Raw genomic sequence first — 18,874 nt, 5'->3', positions numbered from 1 at the left:
TTTCCTTGGGAGAAAGTCTGCTCCCAGTTATTTACAAAATTAAATCTTGTCACCACAAACCCGGAGAGCGTATTCCCAAGTACGCGCACAGATGGTACTACACACACAAACGCCAAACCCCCATCTCTCTCATCAGGCTCTGTGCTGACAGCTCAGAGCCTGGAGCCTGCTTCGGATTCTGTGGCTCCCTCTCTCTCTCTCTGTTCCTCTTCTGCTCGTTCTCTGTCTCTTAAAAATAAATAAACGTTAAAAAAAAATAAAAAAAATAAACATAAATACCACAAGGTACCACTTAATAGCAACACAGGCTTTGCCCAGGCTTGCAGATCCCCAGAGAAGCACCTCTGAGACATTCAGTGCCCACTCAGCAGTTAGTCACTCAGGATGCACTGCAGCACAACTCTTCTTCAAGCTTCTTAAACTCTTAGAACCAGATTGAAGTAATTGTTCTTTCAGGTTCCTTGGTCAGCGGCCGCGGGAGCCGCGGGCTGACTCCCAGAATGCACCAGGCCTGCGGGGCCCTGGGGAAAACGAGACTGTGGGGCGCCCATCTGTTACTGCAGCCGCCCGTCCGGTGTCTGAACGCTTCCCACCCACACAGGTGCACACGTTCTCCCCACAAGAGTGCCCCTGCCCAACCGGCACCCTCAATGGTGAATTTCCCTGAATGATGCTCTTCTCAAAGCAATGAAAACAAATTAGCTCACTGTGTAATCGCCTCTCACTTGGACTCTCCCACTTTCCACACCAGGGAGTGAACAAGACCTATGTGCAGAGCTCAATTTTACTTCACAGTGCCTCTTCATCTTCCTCACTCGTTATCCACTTAGGAGAAGGTGAAATAGGAACTCTTCAGGTGTTCAACCAGTCCCTTTAGGTTTTGTAAATTCCCCCCAAAGCTGGTGAACGGCAGCCATACAAACAGATGAGGTCCGTCCTGCCTCAAGGAGAGCTCATGAACAAATGCAGGATGCAAAAAACCTATGTTTGCAAAACTTCTTGTTGGCCAAACAGGCATGAGGGGGAAGGGAGGTGCGGTACTTGATAGGGCCTGGACGTTACCTCTCTGAGCCTCAGTTCTGCATCTCTAAAATAAGAGGTAAGATAAAAGAATGTGTGCTGTTGCTTTTTAACTCTAAATCGTGGTGATTTTACTTGTGTCTGGAGGAGAATCATTTTAATTACAAAGTCTCCTTACCGCAGATCTTCCTGAAATATTACAGACAGACACAATGAGTTGATTTTTTTCAAGTTTATTTATTTTGAGAGAGAGAGTGAGAGTGAGTGGGAAGGGCAGAGAGAGGGAGGGAGAGAGAAAATCCCAAGCAGGCTTCGTGAGGTCAGCCTAGAGCCTGACACAGAGCTCGATCCCACGAAACGTGAGATCATGACCTGAGCCAAAATCAAGAGTCAGACACTTAAATGACTGAGCCACACAGGTGCCCCAGTGAGTTGATTTTTTTTTAATGCAGCTTACGCTATCATTTTAGGCACAACCCACTAAATGAAGAGAGGTATATGACCAAGCTCAACTCATTCTTTTCCAAGTTGTCAGCATCCTTCTCGTACAGACGGAAATGTTGACAAATAAACGGTTTGTGGCAGATCGAGCGACTCTGCGTTACTCTGAAGTGAAATCACTGGGTCTGGAGATTTCTCTGGCCCTACTGCATGCTCTGGCACTTGCCCACTTTTTGGGCTGTTCGCTGGATTACCCACAGCCAGGAACAGGGAACCTAATCATCTACGTTATCCTGACTGCTCACTGGCGCCATAGTTCGGGGACCAGAAAAGCGTGATACATATTCAGTCTGATGAAAATTTCAGAAGTGAGGAAGAAAAAGGCCCAGACACCCTGAAGCCGGGGGTGTGGAACAATGTCGGGTCATCAGTGATGTCCACCGTACAGAAGATGGTTTGGCAAGGACCTCTAAACCAATGTTCCACTTTTAGTCCCTGTGAGCACTCTGTACTCCAAGGCTAATGACTACATAAAAAGAAACATGATCACATCAAAGTCTGGTATTTTAGACCCTATGCTGGACCTCTTACATTATACATGACATCAAGGTCAGCCGCACCCAGGGCCATGCATTTCTTCAGAGCCTTTCTTTTTCTTTCCATCTGCAGAGAAGGGCCAGCACAGGGAGGGAAGAGGGGAGAAAACCGGTACAGTCATGCTTAGCAAAGAATGCTGTTATAGAAGCTGTCGCACCTCATGAGGTCCCTAGGCAGCGAGGACCCTACCCAATGTGGCTTTCTGGCGACAGAAGAGATGAACAAGTTACCACCATGGAAAAAGTGAGCTGTTCTCTCCTATGATAAATACTCTGCCAGGTGTTGGTCCCGTTCTTTCTAGTGTGAAGTCTCTATGAGGAGTCAGTCCTCAGACATACCTCTGTCCTGTCATTTGGCTGACTTCAGTCATCCGACTGCCAAGTTGATTGATCACAACAGGCTGCCTGAGGGGCGCCTGGGTAGCTCAGTCGGCTAAGCTCCCGACTCTTCGTTTGGGCTCAGGTCAGAATCTCACAGTTCATGAGATTGAGCCCTGCATTGGGCTCTGTGCTGACAGCACAGGGCCTGCTTGGGATTCATTCTCTCTCTCTCTCTCTCTCTCTCTCTCTCTCTGCCACTCCCCTGCTCACACACTCTTTCTCTTTCTCTCTCAAAATATATAAACTTAAATGATAATAATAATAAAGGTTTAAAAAACAAAAAAATAGGCTTCATGAAAACCCACCAGGGAAGTGAGGACCCCAGAGAGGGCAGACCATGGTGAGACAGATTCAGCATAGGTAACCTGAAGTCCTGAGAAACTACCATACAGTCACTGAGGAACAGGTCAGTTACCTGTTAAAATGACATTTCAACCGAGGAGGGCTACCATCGAGAGTGTAAATGTCTGTGCATATTGCCAACAAGTTAACTCATCACCAGGAGACATGACAAGTTAACTGAGTGGATCACAACGGACTTGAGGATCACTCACTGTGTATACCCATCTTGCAGATTTTGAAGAAACTTGAAGCCCAGTGGATACTATTAAGGTCACCAAATTGTGATAACCTAATATACACATAACTGAAGCCTATTTCATCTCAGTGACCAGGGGAGTCCACACTCCCTTTTCAAGTTGGCGACTCAAAAAACCTTGTCCCAAAGGTGCTTGGGTCTCCCCCGACCCTCCACTGCAGTGGGCTCCAGGTACCCCCTACCAGCCCTGCTGAGCTCCTAGATCCCCTCACCAGGGGAGAAGAATGCACTCAAGACTCCCTTCCCGTGTCCCTGAGAGGCAGGAAAGAGCCTGGGTCTCCTCTTCCTTCTCCAACACCTGGCCTCTCCAGCCCTCGCTTCCGGAGCCAGGGTGCAAATGAACACAGACCACAGGGAGCATCCCCCTGAATGCCAAGCTTGAGGATGGGGGAGGGTAGCTTTGGGACATTCCCAGGAGTATCAGGTCAGGGTTAAAAGCATGGGTTCTGCGGATAGTCGGCGTCCATTCACACCCTGATTCCACTTTTTCTAGCTTTGTGATGTTAGGCACAGTTTATAACCTCTCTGGACTTCAGATTGCTTTACTGTTATGCGGAGTCAACACAAGGGATTATTATACAAGTATTAAATGAGATAATATACATAATCAGTTGCTTGGCACTGTGTCTGGCACACAGAAGACCTCAGTACATTTTAGTTTCAAAACTGTGTCTTCAGGGGCGCCTGGGTGGCTCAGTCGGTTACGTGTTCCACTCTTGACTTTGGCTCAGGTCTCTCTCTCTCTCAAAAAAAAAAATTAAATTAAACAGTAAAAAAATTTACTTTTGAGAGAGAGAGACAGAGACAGAGACAGAGCACAAGCAGGGGAAGGACAGATAGAGAGAGGGAGACACAGAATCTCAAGCAGGCTCCGGGCTCTGAGCTGTCAGCACAGAGCCCGACGCAGGGCTTGAACCCACAGACTACGAGATCATGACCTGAGCCAAAGTCGGACACCTAACCGACTGAGCCACCCAGGCACCCCCATTAAAATTTTTTTTTTCTAATAAAAATTAAAAAATAAAGGAGAGGGGTGCCTGGGTGGCTCAGTTGGTTAAGTGTCTGACTTCGGCTCAGGTCATGATCTCATAGTCTGTGATTTCAAGCCCCATGTTGGGCTCTGTGCTGACAGCTCAGAGCCTGGAGCTAGCTTCTGATTCTCTCTCTCTCTCTCTCTCTCTCTCTCTCTGCCCCTCCACCGCTCACGCTCTCTCTCATAAATAAACACTAAAAAAAATTAAAACAAAAATAAAGGAGAGATAAATGCCTAAAATTGGACAAAGTGTTGAGGATACCTTGAAGAATGGAGCTCAGTCACTGACTGTATAAATAGGAAATGATCACCTCATACCACTTACACTGGGGAAGAAAACAGATGTGGTCTTGCCCTCCAGAGCTTGTGATCTGGAGAAGAGATGCTAAACAGTAACGGTAAGGCCAAGAACAGGTGCTCTAAGAGAAGGCAGATCCTAATTCAGGCTGGAGGCTCAGAACAAATCCCTCCAAGGAAGTGAAAAGAACGTCAGGTAGGGAGAAGGATATAGCCGGCAGGAGGCCCAGCAGGTGCAAACACTCTGAATTAGGAAGCTGATGGAAAAGAACCAGGAAAGACATCAGGTGCGGTGAGGAGCCCAAGGTGGAAGGCGTGGCCATCTGCTGAGGGAAGGACACCTACTCCACGGACACCTGAAGGGAGGGAATGGGTGAAGGTGAGTCTGTCACTCTGGGGGCAGGAAGTTGAGGGATGGTCTAATGGCTACTGTTTTCTCTGTGAAATAGCAGGCCTGGTGAGGAGGCAGGAGAGAAATGGGTGAGGGCAGGGTAAAACCTATTAGGGGCCCCAGAGGAGGAGCTGAGCTCACTCACAGCTCCAGGGTCACTTTTTCCCAAGTCCCCACATAGCAACCCCTCCTTAACAATGGCTTCCTCACAGGGCACCTGGGTGGCTCAGTCGGTTAAACGTCTGACTCTTGATTTTGACTCCGGTTATTTGATCTCACAGTTCATGGGATCGAGCGCCGTGTTGGGCTCTGTGCTGACAGTGCCGAGCCTGCTTGGGATCCTCTCTCTCCCCCTCTTGCTGCCCCTCTCCCAATCTCTCTCTCTCTCTCTCAAAATAAATAAACATTAAAAAAAAAAAACTATAAAAAAATGGCTTTCTTACTTTCTGGTACCAAGGCTACAAGAACCTAGACGAAGGAATTATGCATCCCATGACGTTTAACAGTAGAAAGGTCCTCAGAGATCAGAGCCGCCCTTCATTTTTTCCTATTTCACAATTAAGTAATTTACTCAACAGGATGTCCCTAAATGCAAAAAATGTGGCCGTCAGCCTATCTCCTCAGGAAGCTGCCATCCACTGGAAACTGTTGGTGTCTTCCTTTCTATGACCTTCCCCTTTTTCGCAAAGTGGGTTTCGTCCTTCATTTCTCTTGCTTTCTTATTCACATCATGCCCGTATATCTTTTTTTTTTTAAATTTTTTTTTTTTTTTTCAACGTTTATTTATTTTTGCGACAGAGAGAGACAGAGCATGAACGGGGAGGGGCAGAGAGAGAGGGAGACACAGAATCGGAAACAGGCTCCAGGCTCTGAGCCATCAGCCCAGAGCCTGACGCGGGGCTCGAACTCCCAGACCGTGAGATCGTGACCTGGCTGAAGTCGGACGTTTAACCGACTGCGCCACCCAGGCGCCCCCATGCCCGTATATCTTAAATTCATTCAGCTTTTAATAAAGCCAGGCCTGGATTATTTCTTTCTGTTTAATACTCAAGTACAATCACCTATTCATTTGTAAGCAGGCAAAATTCAGTCAATTCTTTAGGAGGTGGCCATAGACTGAGGATGGAATCTCAGCCCTCCTGGCACAGAGTCAAGTGCGTTCTAAGCTATGATGGCTTAACAATATCCCCAGTCATTTGCTTCCACATTCACTCACATACACAAATATGTTGGCCTCTAAGGACTTCTGAATTGACTTGATATTTTTTTCAGATTTAACCCAAAGAAAGTATAAGTCTCTCACTGGAGCTCAGAATAATGACTTACAAGCATCTCCCATGATAGGAAGTCAGGCACCAACTATCGGAAGGCAATGTAGACATTGTGAAGAGCCTGTGGTGATGCCACACTAAATGAGATACTCAACTCTATCAGAAGAAAAAAAAAAAAGCTAAGGAGAGGGGAAAGGACTAGTGAGGAGAGAGAAAAAACAATACTTTACACAGGGTAACTCCTTTCAAAGACATGCCGGGGGTGACAGCTAAACAGAGGGTTCTAGATTACAGCTAATACCCAGCCTTGTAAGAAGTGCCCAGGATATGGACACACACTCACTCACACACAAACACACCCTTTATTTCCTGGCAGAAGTGACAATGATTCTGTGAATAAAGTATTCACGCCATCTCCCTGCAGAGTTATTCCATATCTTATCGCCATCAATGTAAACCTGTAGCACCTCATATCATATTTTTTTTAAATTCTGGGCCTTCTGTAAAAAGCAGAGTCCAGACCATTTTGCTGCAGTTCTGCAGAATGGAAATGATGGCAAGTGGAGGTAGTAAGGGGAGGACCTAGTAGGGAGGGGCCATCAAGCACCCTCTTCACCCTCTGTTTAGGCTACTATCCAGAGAGCTGGGCAGGAGAGAACAAGGTGGATGCCGCGAGAGGAATATAGTCTACACTCTGCGATGACGTTTTTTTCCATCTTCCCCGCCTGCTCCTTCTTTCCCAAAAGAAATGAAAAACACACCTGGGAGAAAATGCCTATTTAAATATTACTTGTAATCAGTACAAGAGTTCACCAGGCTGGATTCTCTCAGCCTGTTTCCTATCTGCCTTTGACTACCTTTGACTTACTATAAATTGCTGTTATAAAGACAAAAAAAAAAAACAAAAAAAAACAGCCATCAGCACATGGCTCCATCAAGACAGAGGCCACAGCCAGGAAACATCAATCCCCCACGCTCCACATCAAGCTCAAACACAATGCTCCTGGCTGTCATTTTTCATTCACAACAGCCTCATATTTCTATTAAACAACCTCTTTTACTGACTTCTTTCCCCACACCACATAATAAGGTAAACACCAGCCCCCAGAGACCACATTATGAAACACAGAGCTTTACTTTGGGAAGGGAATCAGTAAAAAGAAAGAGGAGGCCAAGTTTGAAGGGATCTCCCTAAGTCATTCACGTCTACCAAATGGAAAAATGATGGGGTTCCTTTCTGCTCCCCAGGCTCCCAGCGGCCGCTGCGATTAACTTGAAATCCACCAGTTTCCCAAGAGGCTGCTCCAAAAGAAAAGGAATTTTCATAATTATGAACAGTCTCCTCTCCTACTACTCTCTAATTTTCCCCAATTCTCCTCCCTCCCACCCCCACTTACAAGAGGACTTTTGTACACATCGAGTTTCAGGAAACAAAGCATACAAACATTCACACACAAATAAACTCCCAGAACTAACACCAGCGTATAATTGTGTTTTCGTTGGAGCTTTTCCAGCCCTGTCACCCGTTCTCTGTTAGGAGTAAAGGAAACCCTTTGCCTGGGTGAAGTTAGAAACAGACAAACTCCTCAGTTTACAAGCTGCACAAGGCGTCCCTCACATCTCCGGGCTCCCTTAAGCCCCCAAAAAAATGAATTCACCACTGAAAAGTCAGTAAAGAAAAAAAAGAAAAAAACAACAACTAACCTATTCCCTAAATGAAGATCTTTCACTTCTCCCCCTCACTCGGCTTCCCCTTTTAACCGGAAACACACGGAGTTTCCAATTTCTGAAACCCTTTTTAAGGGTCCCTCAACTGTTTGGGCTCTTGCAAAGAAGTCCTAATGCAGGCAGGCAAGCGCTTTTCAAAGCACATTTTGCATTCTTGGAGTCAATACTGGGGCCGTTTCCTTTCCAGACAAATCTACAAAGCAGCTTTTAGTGGGCTGCCTGCGCTAGATCGGACTTGTCCTTTCCTTGTCTCGTTGGGGCTGCGGGGTGAGCAGGGTACAGGGCTCTGTATAGCCAGCTCTCGCTGAGCTGCGACAAAGTAGCCACCGCTCGTTGTAAAACTCCCATCTGCTCCCCTACTACGCCTTTCCTCCACATTCCTCCGCGGGACTTGGCCGCTCCCCCCCGCCCACCAACCCCCAAGAAATCAAAGCCATACCTTCCTTGGATTCTTCTGCTTCGGAGTGCATGGTGTCAGGGTAACCGGCTGCAGGGGCGATTACCGCTGACATGTACTCAGACGAGCTTCAAGTTTGCTCCGAGGCCAAAACCCCGCTCACGACAGAAAATAAAAGGAAGGGGAGCCACTAAAATCAAAACCTCCCCGGGGCGGAGGGCTGGTTCTGGTGCAGGGATTTTTGCAGGGGGAAACTTCTGCAAGAGTGACGAATCGCGTCTCGGCTGGGCGGCGGGAGTCCGCCCCCGGGGCCGCGCGGACCCGGCCCGTCGCAGGGCGGAGGCGACCTGGCGCGGCTGGCGGGGCCCAGGCGCACGCAGGTGGGGTGGAGGCCAGGACCGCAGCCCGACTCTCGGAACAGGCAGGGCCGAGGGGCGCCGTGGGCAAACGTGACCGAGACTGGCTACGCCTGTGAAATACATGTGCAACTAAAGCAACAAGGCTCATCTCAGCGCGCGCTGCAATTGCACAGAAATAAGAAATGCACTGACGGTCACAGAAATACCCCTGGATCTTTGGGTTACATTTTTCGGCGCCCATTTAACTTTCCTTGTCTTGGGGTCTGACATGCCAAGAAATAAGGATGTTGAAGCTGCTCTGGTTTGTCCGTTCCTTTCGCGGGGAAAGTAACGTGGCCCTTGGTCCATGTGGCTGGAAGGACCAGTTTCACCAGGCACAGGCAACCTCACCAGCCCAAGAGCAGGGCCTTTTGAAGAAAGTGGGGTTGGCCTCCACCCCTTACCTTTGCACTGGAAAAGCAGACAAGGCGGCTTACTCAGCATAACCCGGGCGAGCACTCTTACTCAAACCCCAGCTCGGGCGCAGGAGCAGCTCCATTACAAGGTAGCCCTAAGGATGGACCTCGGAAGGGGGAGCGCCCTTCCCTTCCCGCGCTACTGTCGACAAAGCGGGATAAATTCTTTCCAAATGCCAAAGGGGGAGGCCGGTATTCCGGCTTTTGAAATGCTGATAGAATAGAAAGTCTGGCAGAGCATGGGGAGGAGAACTCAGTTCTGCCCCCTGGACTGGTCCACTGGCTCCTTACAGTTGGTTGAGAGGTGGGCGTCTTCACTTGGTGAAACCTTGGTTTTTCCTTCCGAGGGTCCTGGATTAGAGCTGACATGGAGATACCTGTCTTAATGGAGGTATTTTGCACAGCACTAGTTTTCTCACCAATCTAAGGCAAAAGATGCTCCAATAACATACCGGAAAGATGGTGAACTCTGAGAAAAGTTATATTCTTTTAATAAGTTTCTTCTCCAGCTGCTTTCTTTTTCCTCATATCCCATTTTTATATGGGCAAAAACACAAGAGTAGGCACTAAGGTAAATTTGGTGAAAAGAATACACAAAAGATCTGGATTTAAAGAGCCTGAATTAAAATCATTTTTTAACGACTTTCAGCAAATTAATCTCTTTGGGCCTCCCTTCCCTCACATGTAAAATGAGGATTACAAATAGTATTTACTTGACATATTTATGTTTGGTATTAAATAAGGTAATAGAAGCGGCACCTGGGTGGCTCAGTTGGTTAGCTGTTGGACTTCGGCTCAGGACATGATCTCACAGTTTGTGAGTTCAAGCCCCACGTGGGGGGCTCTGTGCTGACAGCTCAGAGCCTGGAGCCTGCTTCGGATTCTGTGTCTCCCTCTCTCTCTGCCCCTCCCCTGCTCTCCCCCCCTCACGCTCTGTCTCTCTCTCAAAAATAAATTAGAAAACATTAAAAAAAATAATAAGTAAGGTAATACAAGCAAAAAGTGATTTGAAAAGCATAAAGTCCTACAGAGATTATTACAAAGTATTGCACCATTGAAAGTAAATTTTTGTAGAAGATGCTCGAACTTTTTATTTCAATATTGGGTTTGAACAGGACAAAAGCATTTATGCAAGTCACAAGCAGTAAAGGTGATTATAAAGATTAATATAAGGCCCAGATATCCCATCACTTCCTATTGCTGAGTGATTCTAACATAGCTAAGACCCTAAGCAGACTTTTATCTCCATTTCACTGAAAGGGCAGGATGATGACAGAAAGACAGCCAATCCAGAGAAGAGGAGAAACATCTGGATAACATGAGTGCTGTGGAGCCTCTCCTGGAAAGTGACCTCACCACCTGAAGGGTAACAGTCTGCATCCTTCCGAAAGTCACAGTTCACTGCCTGGTCCCCTCTGCCATACATTCTCAGTCAGGAGCTGCGAAGATGTGGACCTTCACTCGGCAACCTCAAACTTAATGGAGGAGACGTGACCATTTTGATCCCAAAGAAATGCTCCCCCCACCAGTAAGAAGTGACCTTTCCTGGCCTGTCCGAGGAATCATTCTGGAAGCCCTTGTTGGCACACACATCATTGGTCCTCCCCCTCCCTCACCACAGCCCTGATGTCTGCAGATGTCCACCAGGGGCCCTACAGGATCTCATCAGGGCTGTGCGCCACACGGATAAGACAGCTCCCATTCATCTATAACTGGACTAAGGTGTGCCACCTTTTTCAAGGTGACGGTTACGCAGACTCAGACAACCCAAATTCCGGGCCCAATCCCCTGCAGGCAGGGCTCATCTTCAGCCTCTTCTTGCAGAAAGTGCCCTCATAAGAATTATTAAATCTCCTTTTGCAAGTCCAGTTACGTACAAACCACATGAGACGCGTTAAAATACATGCCCTTGATGTTCTGCTTGTTTTTACACCGGCTTCACAAACAGGCCTGCAGCCCTGCTCAGGTTAGCCAAGGAGAAGAAGGGCTGCTGAATGAACAGTCCAAGGGCAGCCACGTCAGCCTCGTAATTCAATTCAGAGTCACTGTAGCAGCTCCATCTTTGAACAGTGGCTCCCCCACCCCCATCCTCAGGAAACCTGGAAAAAAACTTGTTTAGCATTTAAATGCAATCCAGCAGTCACCTTGGGGAAGAACGTCCAGATTTAGCTCAAGAGTAAGGAACATGCAGCATATTTTAAAAGACTGTAGGGGCACCTGGGTGGCTCAGTCGGTTGAGCATCCGGGCTCTTGATTTCAGCTCAGGTCACGATCTCATGGGTTCATGGCTTTGAGCACTTAGTTGGGCTCTGTGCTGACAGCGCAGAGCCTGCTTGGAATTCTCGGTCTCTCTCTGCCCCTCCCCTGCTCACTCTCTATCTCTGTCTCAAAATAAATTAAAAAAAAAAAAAAAAAAAAAGAAACTTGGGGCACCTGAGTGGCTCAGTCGGTTAGGCATCTGACTTCAGCTCAGGTCAGGATCTCGCAGTTTGTGAGTTCAAGCCCCGCATCAAGCTCTGTGCTGACAGCTCAGAGCCTGGAGCCTGTTTCAGATTCTGTGTCTCCCTCTCTCTCTGACCTTCCCCCGTTCATGCTCTCTCTCTGTCTCAAAAATAAATAAACATTAAAAAAATAAAAATAAAATAAAAAGAAACTTTAAAAGACTGTATGGGGACAAGGACGCCCCTCAGTCGCCAGTATAACCTTGGGCAAAGTGCACTGCCCCATCCCCCCATGCCACAAGTGAAGCCAAAGGACAGCAGATTCTCTGGGACTTCCCTGTCACTTCCCATATATGCTCAGTCAGTCACTTCATCTTGATTTTGCTCTGCTTTTATTCAAAAGGGGATTAGTCCCTGTTCAGCCCCCAGAGAATAATGCTCCAGTACTCACGATGATTTACCTCCTGTGGAATGTGTTCACTCTTGGATGTTTAAGAAATATTCCAACAGGGGCACCCGGGTGGCTCAGTTGCTTGAGTGTCAGATGTGGGCTCAGATCATGATCTCCAGGTCCCTGAGTTGGAGCACCTTGTGGGGCTTGCTGCTGTCAGCACGGAGCCCGCTTAGGATCCTCTGTCCCCTCTCTCTCTGCCCCTCCTCTGCTCATGCTCTCTCTCTCTCTCTCTCAAAATAAATAAACATTTTAAAAAAATTAAAAAATAAATATTCCAGGATGCTTTAGTCCTGCAATATGCTTAGAGGTCACACCAACATCATTATAGACCACCTGATACAAAACAGCAATTAAGTTAACAACCCTTGTCACTTAAAACCAAACTGCACTTACACACACGGTGTGGACCTTCTGCTCGTGCCCAGTAGTGGATCTTCCGCCTTCTGTGTCAAGATGGGAGACTTAACATACTGACTAGGATTCTGGGTGTTTTTCTATTCATCTGGGCATTATCAAATACGTATATGTATCACATGTGAACGGACTCTGCCCATGTGGAGCTTACTGGTATAATTTTGGCAATCTTGAACACAGATCTAAACAACTCAGCCTTTCAAGTGACCTTGATTTTAAGGAAGGTTTATTAACACTCTCTTAACTGAATTTTATCACAGGGCAGCAGAAAAATCTTTTTTTTTTTTTAAGTCTATTTATTTTTGAGAGAGAGCATGAGCAGGGGAGGGGCAGAGAGAGGGAGTGAGAGAGAGAGAGAGAGAGAGAGAGAGAGAGAGAGAATCCCAAGCAGGCTCTGTTTTGTCAACACATAGCTCCATGTGGGGCTCCAACTCATGAACTATGAGATCATGACCTGGGCCAAAATCAAGAGTTGGACGCTGAACCGACTGAGCCACCCAGACAGTCCGAAAATTCTCCTCTTAAATTATACTTCAACAAAGCTGTTTTACAAAAAAGAAAGAAAGCCTGGGCTTTGGGGCCTTTTGCTTACAGCTGTCCAGATGTATGCTAAGAACAACAAGGTCAGCAAGTTTTCAGACTCACAAAGGACAAGTCCAGCAGAATCAAGAAGAGAAGAGAGGCTTACTCAGGAAGTTATCTGCTCATAGTCAACAATGCTGTACATTCTCTGCAGTGAAAAATACTAAGCATCTGTATAAATTAGTCATATACCTACACTTTCAGGACACAAAAACCCCACATCATAAGGACATCTATTGTATTAAATAGGTTTTTTTGTTTTTAATGTGTATTTATTTTTGAGAGAGAAAGAGAGAGCACAAGCAGGGGAGGGGCAGAGAGAGAGAGGGAGACACTGATTCTGAAGCAGGCTCCGGGCTCCAAGCTGTCAGCAAAGCTCGAACCCACGGACCTCGAGATCATGACCCGAGCTGAAGTTGGACGCTTAGCCAACTAAGCCACCCAGGTGTCCCTAGTATTTTTTATTTCTAAACTGCTGACAGGAGACTGAACCTGTACACAGGACATTTTAAGGCAGAAAAGAAAAAGTTGTTTACTTAGTATAAAAAGTGGCTTTCTGCTACTTGACTTTGAGGCTCTCCTCAACTCCTGCTGTATGATTGCATCTACACTCTTGAAAGTGTCTGGAAGACTGCCATGCTCTACGCATACAGCTGCCTTTCAGCCTCTCTCCTCACAAGTGTTGAAGATCTGAGTTCTTGGGCTCACCTGGTTGAGGCCACAGGCTCTGCATCCTTGTTATCCTTCCCAGACATTTCTGTATTTTACCTTCGAAAAAAGGGCTGAGGTTAAATGGGTCTCTCCCCACAGCCCTCTCCTCTTCCCACCCTGGCCCTGCTCTCTGTGCCTTAAGAAAATATTTATTTAGGAGGCACCTGAGTGGCTAGTCGGTTGAGTATCCAACTTTGGCTCAGGTCATGATCTCATGGTTCATAGGTTCAAGCCCCACATCGGGCTCACTGCTTTACCGCGGAGCCCGCTTTGGATCCTCTGTCACCCTCTCTCTCTGCCACTCCCTGCTTATGCTCTCTCTCTCTCTCAAAAATAAACAAACTTAAAAACACATTTTTTTTTTTATTTACCAGAAATGGAGAAGGGGGCTCTCCATTGATAGTGGAGGTCACTTATGTATCTTCTCAGGTGGAGAAAGAGCCTGATGCTTATGCATTGCTGGGTACTGGGATGAGGTTGGGGACTTCGGAGTGGGGCAAAGCACTGCTGTACATCAAGAAAAACTGCTGAGGGGCACCTGGGTGGCTCGGACAATTAAACATGTGACTCGATAACAGTTCAGGTCATGATCTCACGGTTCGTGGGTTCGAGCCCCGTGTAGGGCTCTTCACTGACCGCTCAGAGCCTGCTTGACATTCTCTTTCCCTCTGTCCCTCTGCCTCTCCCCCCCTCAAAATAAATAAACTTTATTAAAAAAAGAAAAGAAAAAAGGATAACTGCTGGGATTCAGTGTGACCATGGAAGAGGGGGGAAGCTGCCTCTCAGGGCCCTGCCTGGGAGTTTGAAGTGTGCTATGGGTAAACCCTCTCATTCTCCTGCTGTGACACCTTCAGCAAATCCCACATCCTCACTAATGCTCTGAGTGTGAGTGGACAATTCTGAAGGGATGGAAAGAAGTTATGACATCTGAGGTGGACACACTGGGAGACAACAGCACATCTGGGATACACTTGTTACATCAGCTTTCATTGTCTGTGTTACTTTTCTAAGGAATCTTCCTTCCTTGCTAAAAAAGTGTTTAGCAGATGCCTAAATACACATACACTCAAAATCAGGCCCGAAAATATTATCTGAAGAAGGTATGATGCATGGTATTTCTTTCATAATACTTAACGATGATGCCTTGCATTTACATAGATTTTATTGCAGGTTTATTCAATCATTTTGAAGGAGAGAGAGAGATAGAGAATGAGAATCCCAAGCAGGCTCCAATCCCAAGCTGGCTCTGCCAGCTCAGAGCCTGAGGAGGGGCTTGAACTCACAAACCATGAGATCATGACCTGAGCCAAATCCCAGGGTCAGACATGAAACTGACTGAGCCACCCAGGCGCCCCTATATAGATTTTATTAAAAAAAAAAAAAAGAGATTTTATTCAGACTTCCCAGTTAGCCCCCTTGGGTCATCATACCCATTTTACAGATATGTCATTAAAGAACTCTATGCCTTGCTCAAGATTACAAAACTAAGTAGTCGTGTTCTTCGGACCTCAGTAAATGCAGTCTATGCTCCCTGTGTCCTCTCACTAGACTTTCCCATTCTATGAAACTACACATGTGAAATTCAAATCCTTTATTTTGCAGAATAACTCAAAGGCTGCTCTACTGGGAGACTTCCAGAGTTCGAACTGACCAGGATGCGAGCACAGACTGCTCAAATCGCTCCGTCTGAATGCTTAGACCACAGCCTCCCATGAAAGTTACTCCATTCCTGATGGCCAATGCTTTAAATAAGCTATACGTTCAATAGCTTCTATTTATTCAGTTACATGAAACTACTACAATTAAAAAAATTTTTTTTAATGTTTTTATTCATTTTTGAGAGATGGAGAGAGACAGAGTACAGTGGGGGACGGCAGAGAGAGGGAGACACAGAATCCGAAGCAGGCTCTAGGCTCTGAACTGTCAGCACAGAGTCTGACGTGGGGCTTGAACTCACCAAGATGAGATCATGACCTGAGCAGAAGTCAGACGCCTAACCGACTGAGCCACCCAGGCACCCCTTTTTGTTTTTAAATAAAAGTTCGCTCAGGACCCTAACTAAACCTGCTGGCATGTGGGGCTGCCGGGAGCAGGGAAAAGAATACCAGACTTGATACAGGAGAATGGCACCTGATGACCTTAAAGCTAGGAAGCACTGCCTCCTGTGCACTAGGATGTTTTTTCCTCTTCCTTGTCCTCTTACTTTCCTTCGAATAATGGACAAGCCATTTAACCTCTCTGAGCCTCTGTTTCCACATCTGTAAAATGGTGTTAATGCCACTTATTTAACAGAGGAGAAACAATAGTGAAATGAGGCAAGAATTGGATGAAGCACTGAAAGTTCTAAAATCCCCCTTCGGCCCTTTCCCGAATACTTTCATGAATGAGGCCAGGTTGTTTTAGGTTGCAGAACATGTATTTGGACATCCTAAGTGCCGGCCCCACAGACATTGCAGACAGATATGGCAACTTGATGCGCATGGTCCAGCGACAGAACGTGAACATAAAAGGACTGGACTTCCTTCCCGCGCCCAGACTAATGGGGTCAACACTGGGATAACATGAGGGGGGTTCCTGAAGGGATGCACCAGGAAGAAGCAAGGCAGGACTGAGACTGAGCCTGGAAGTCACCGTGTCCCATCTGACCCACCAATGCCTGCCTTTCCTCCGGAAAAGCAGCAGGAGGAAAAAGTGATCCACAACCATAGTCCCAGAAACTCCGGTTAGGAGGGAACCTCAGAGCTCACTCCTCTAGTCCTCGACCCGGCTGGTGAAGCAATCTCTTACCCCCATCCCAGGCAGCAAGCATTCAACCAGGCTGTCCTTGCTGACCTCTATTCAGACTCCCTCCTCAAAGAGACAGCCTCCTCTCCTTTCTGACCCCTAGGGGTCTCCTCCTTATCATAAACTGAAATTCCAGAGCAGGGATTGTTACCTGACGGCCAGGCGAAGCACTGACTTTACACCTTCCGGCAAGGATGTAATTTTGTAATGAGATGAACACAGATTTTTTAACTCGATTGTCTTTTTTAACAACCCAGGGGAGATCCCCCTCGTACTGGCCAGGGGGCTGCAGTTGAAGGCAAGGTCAGATGGTTACGCAGCTTTCCAGTGCCTGCCACACATCTGTTGTTGGTTATGGTGAAGAATTCAGAAGCAGGAAGCTCTGGAGGACGTGGTGGCAGTGACCACGTCTTCTCTCCCCTGTGCGCTCACTCCAAGGTCGTACAAAACGATGCCAAGACAGGTTGGGTCAACAGGCCCTCCTTGCTGGTGCCTGAGCAGTCAAGAAGCTTTATTCCGGTTTCTGAATAAAATGTGAAATCCACACGGAAACGAAAGGAATGCTTCCTATGTGAAATCTGCACCGCAGACCCCTGCCCTGAGATCCATTTGAAAGTTGAATCCTCTCCAAGTTGGCATAATTTGATTTTTACATGGAGTTTCTGACCCGGGTAGAGTGGCTGTTCAATCACTTTTGTGCCCACTGGTCACTATGTTAGAGACAGAAAACCCTGGAAGGCAGAGCTACCGGGCAGGACAGGCTTGCCAGGTGAATGTAGCCAAGGCTGAAACCCAACAGATCAACTCAGCAGGTGGTAAAAATATGAACCAAAGGAGAACTTATCCAAACAGCGTTTCAGTGGGGAAGGGGAGGCTGTTTTGCAAGTAAGACTGAAAGGATCAGTTTTTCCATTTGAACAGGTCAGGTTACACAACTAAAGCCTTTCAGCTTCTCCTTAAAGAAGAAATATAGAAACATGTCTAATCATTATGATTCACCAAGTCGGAGACATCACCGAAACAAATGTATTTTCTGAGAAACTGCTAATACGAACAGGGTGCCTGCCTACCGAATAAAAAGTCTTATTAAGCCCATACATTTCCCAGCAGAAACAGAAGAGAGCTAAAACTTGTAACTTTCTTCATCTGCAACCTATTTCACCGGAATTTTTACCACTGAATTCAGCCAAGTCCCATCGTACGCCATTTTACCTTCTCGACTTCAACTACCTACAATCAACCCAAAACAGAAAGAGAAAAAACATAACAATCCAAATATTGTATCCACTGCCATTCATTTAATGATTTTATGCTGCAGAGCAAGCCTGAGACAGAGCTGGGAATTGGCTGGTCCCCCCTGCCTCTTGTCTCTGTATGGCCTCCCCACACTGTGAGCCTCTCCTGCACGGATGGTGAATGTTGTATTTCAGGCTGTGTATTTTTTTCGTATCCAAGTGCCTCCAAAGACAAGCCACAATTTCATCTAGTCCCACAGAAACAGCAGCCCACTCCAATGGTAGAGGAAACACTTAGACAGTAAGTCTTATACTTACTGGAAAGTGATCTGCTCTTCTCCAATCTGGTAATTTCCTAAGAGGTTTTCAAAAATAATACGACCCCAGACAGTTTTGACTTTACATATGACTCTCCCGTATTTAACCAAACTGGCACCTTAGATTCTCATGTGTTACAGTGGTGTGGTCAGAATTGTTGAAACAGACTCATAAATTTTTTTAATGTTTAGTTTTGAGAAAGAGAGAGAGAGACAGAACGTGAGCCAGGAAAGAGCAGAGAGAGAGGGAGACACAGAATCCGAGCTGTCAGCATAGAGCCTGACATGGGTCTCAAACTCACGAACCGTGAGATCATGACTTGAGCCGAAGTCGGACGCTTAACTGACTGAGCCACCTAGGTGCCCTGAAACAGACTCATAGTTCTGGCCCTGAGGTCCCCAAATTGTGTGCTATGCTGCTGATGGCACTACAGCAAGCTCATGGGGCTGTTGCAGGATATTTTAAATTTTTGAGGAAAACAAAGCGTCATTCAACATCTCTCAGAAACTGTATGAACTACTTCAGGCAAGTTTGCAGTGTAACATTAGACTGTGCTACATTTCTTTTAATGACATCATTTCTCTGAAAAGCTAGGTTGTTGGCAGTTGCTGTGATAAAAAGCAAGTATTATACGAAAAAGTACATAAGACAGGAAATTAGGGTAGTGGGATCCAATCTGATTTCAAGATTTGAGAAGCTGTGAGGTGGCCAGGGCTCAGTTTATTGCCTGACAGCCCCAAATTCACCCTTCATCACCTGCTCTGAGAAAATAAAGACAGGACTTTGAACACTTTTTTTTCTTTTTTCTTTTTTTTTTTTTTTTTTTTTACATTTATTTATTTTTGAGAGAGGGAAGCAGAGTGCAAGCAGGGGAGGGGCAGGGAGAGAAGGAGACACAGAGTCTGAAGCAGGCTCCAGGCTCTGAGCTGTCAGCACAGAGCCCGATGCGGGGCTCAAACCCACAAACC

General features: G+C 46.6%; 1 protein-coding gene across 3 annotated transcripts in view; it reads right to left on the bottom strand.

Annotated features, from left to right (window-relative positions):
• The window catches only part of TNFAIP8 (TNF alpha induced protein 8), a 136,058-nt gene that overhangs the window by 29,997 nt on the left and 87,187 nt on the right, over positions 1–18,874 (bottom strand). Inside the window, exon 1 of one of the 3 annotated variants that reach the window (XM_030317048.1) lies at positions 8,196–8,388. The exons of the other annotated variants lie outside the window; for them this stretch is intronic. Coding sequence (XP_030172908.1) covers positions 8,196–8,268 — 73 coding nt within the window. The 5' untranslated portion in view covers positions 8,269–8,388. Of the gene's footprint in view, positions 1–8,195; positions 8,389–18,874 lie in introns of those variants that run through there. 3 annotated transcript variants of the gene reach the window in all.

This window comes from Lynx canadensis, chromosome A1 (genome assembly GCF_007474595.2).
Source record: "Lynx canadensis isolate LIC74 chromosome A1, mLynCan4.pri.v2, whole genome shotgun sequence".
Classification (NCBI taxonomy): Eukaryota; Metazoa; Chordata; class Mammalia; order Carnivora; family Felidae; genus Lynx; species Lynx canadensis.
The sequence above is the reverse complement of the archived record's forward strand: the minus strand, read 5'-3'. Positions and strand labels throughout refer to the sequence as shown.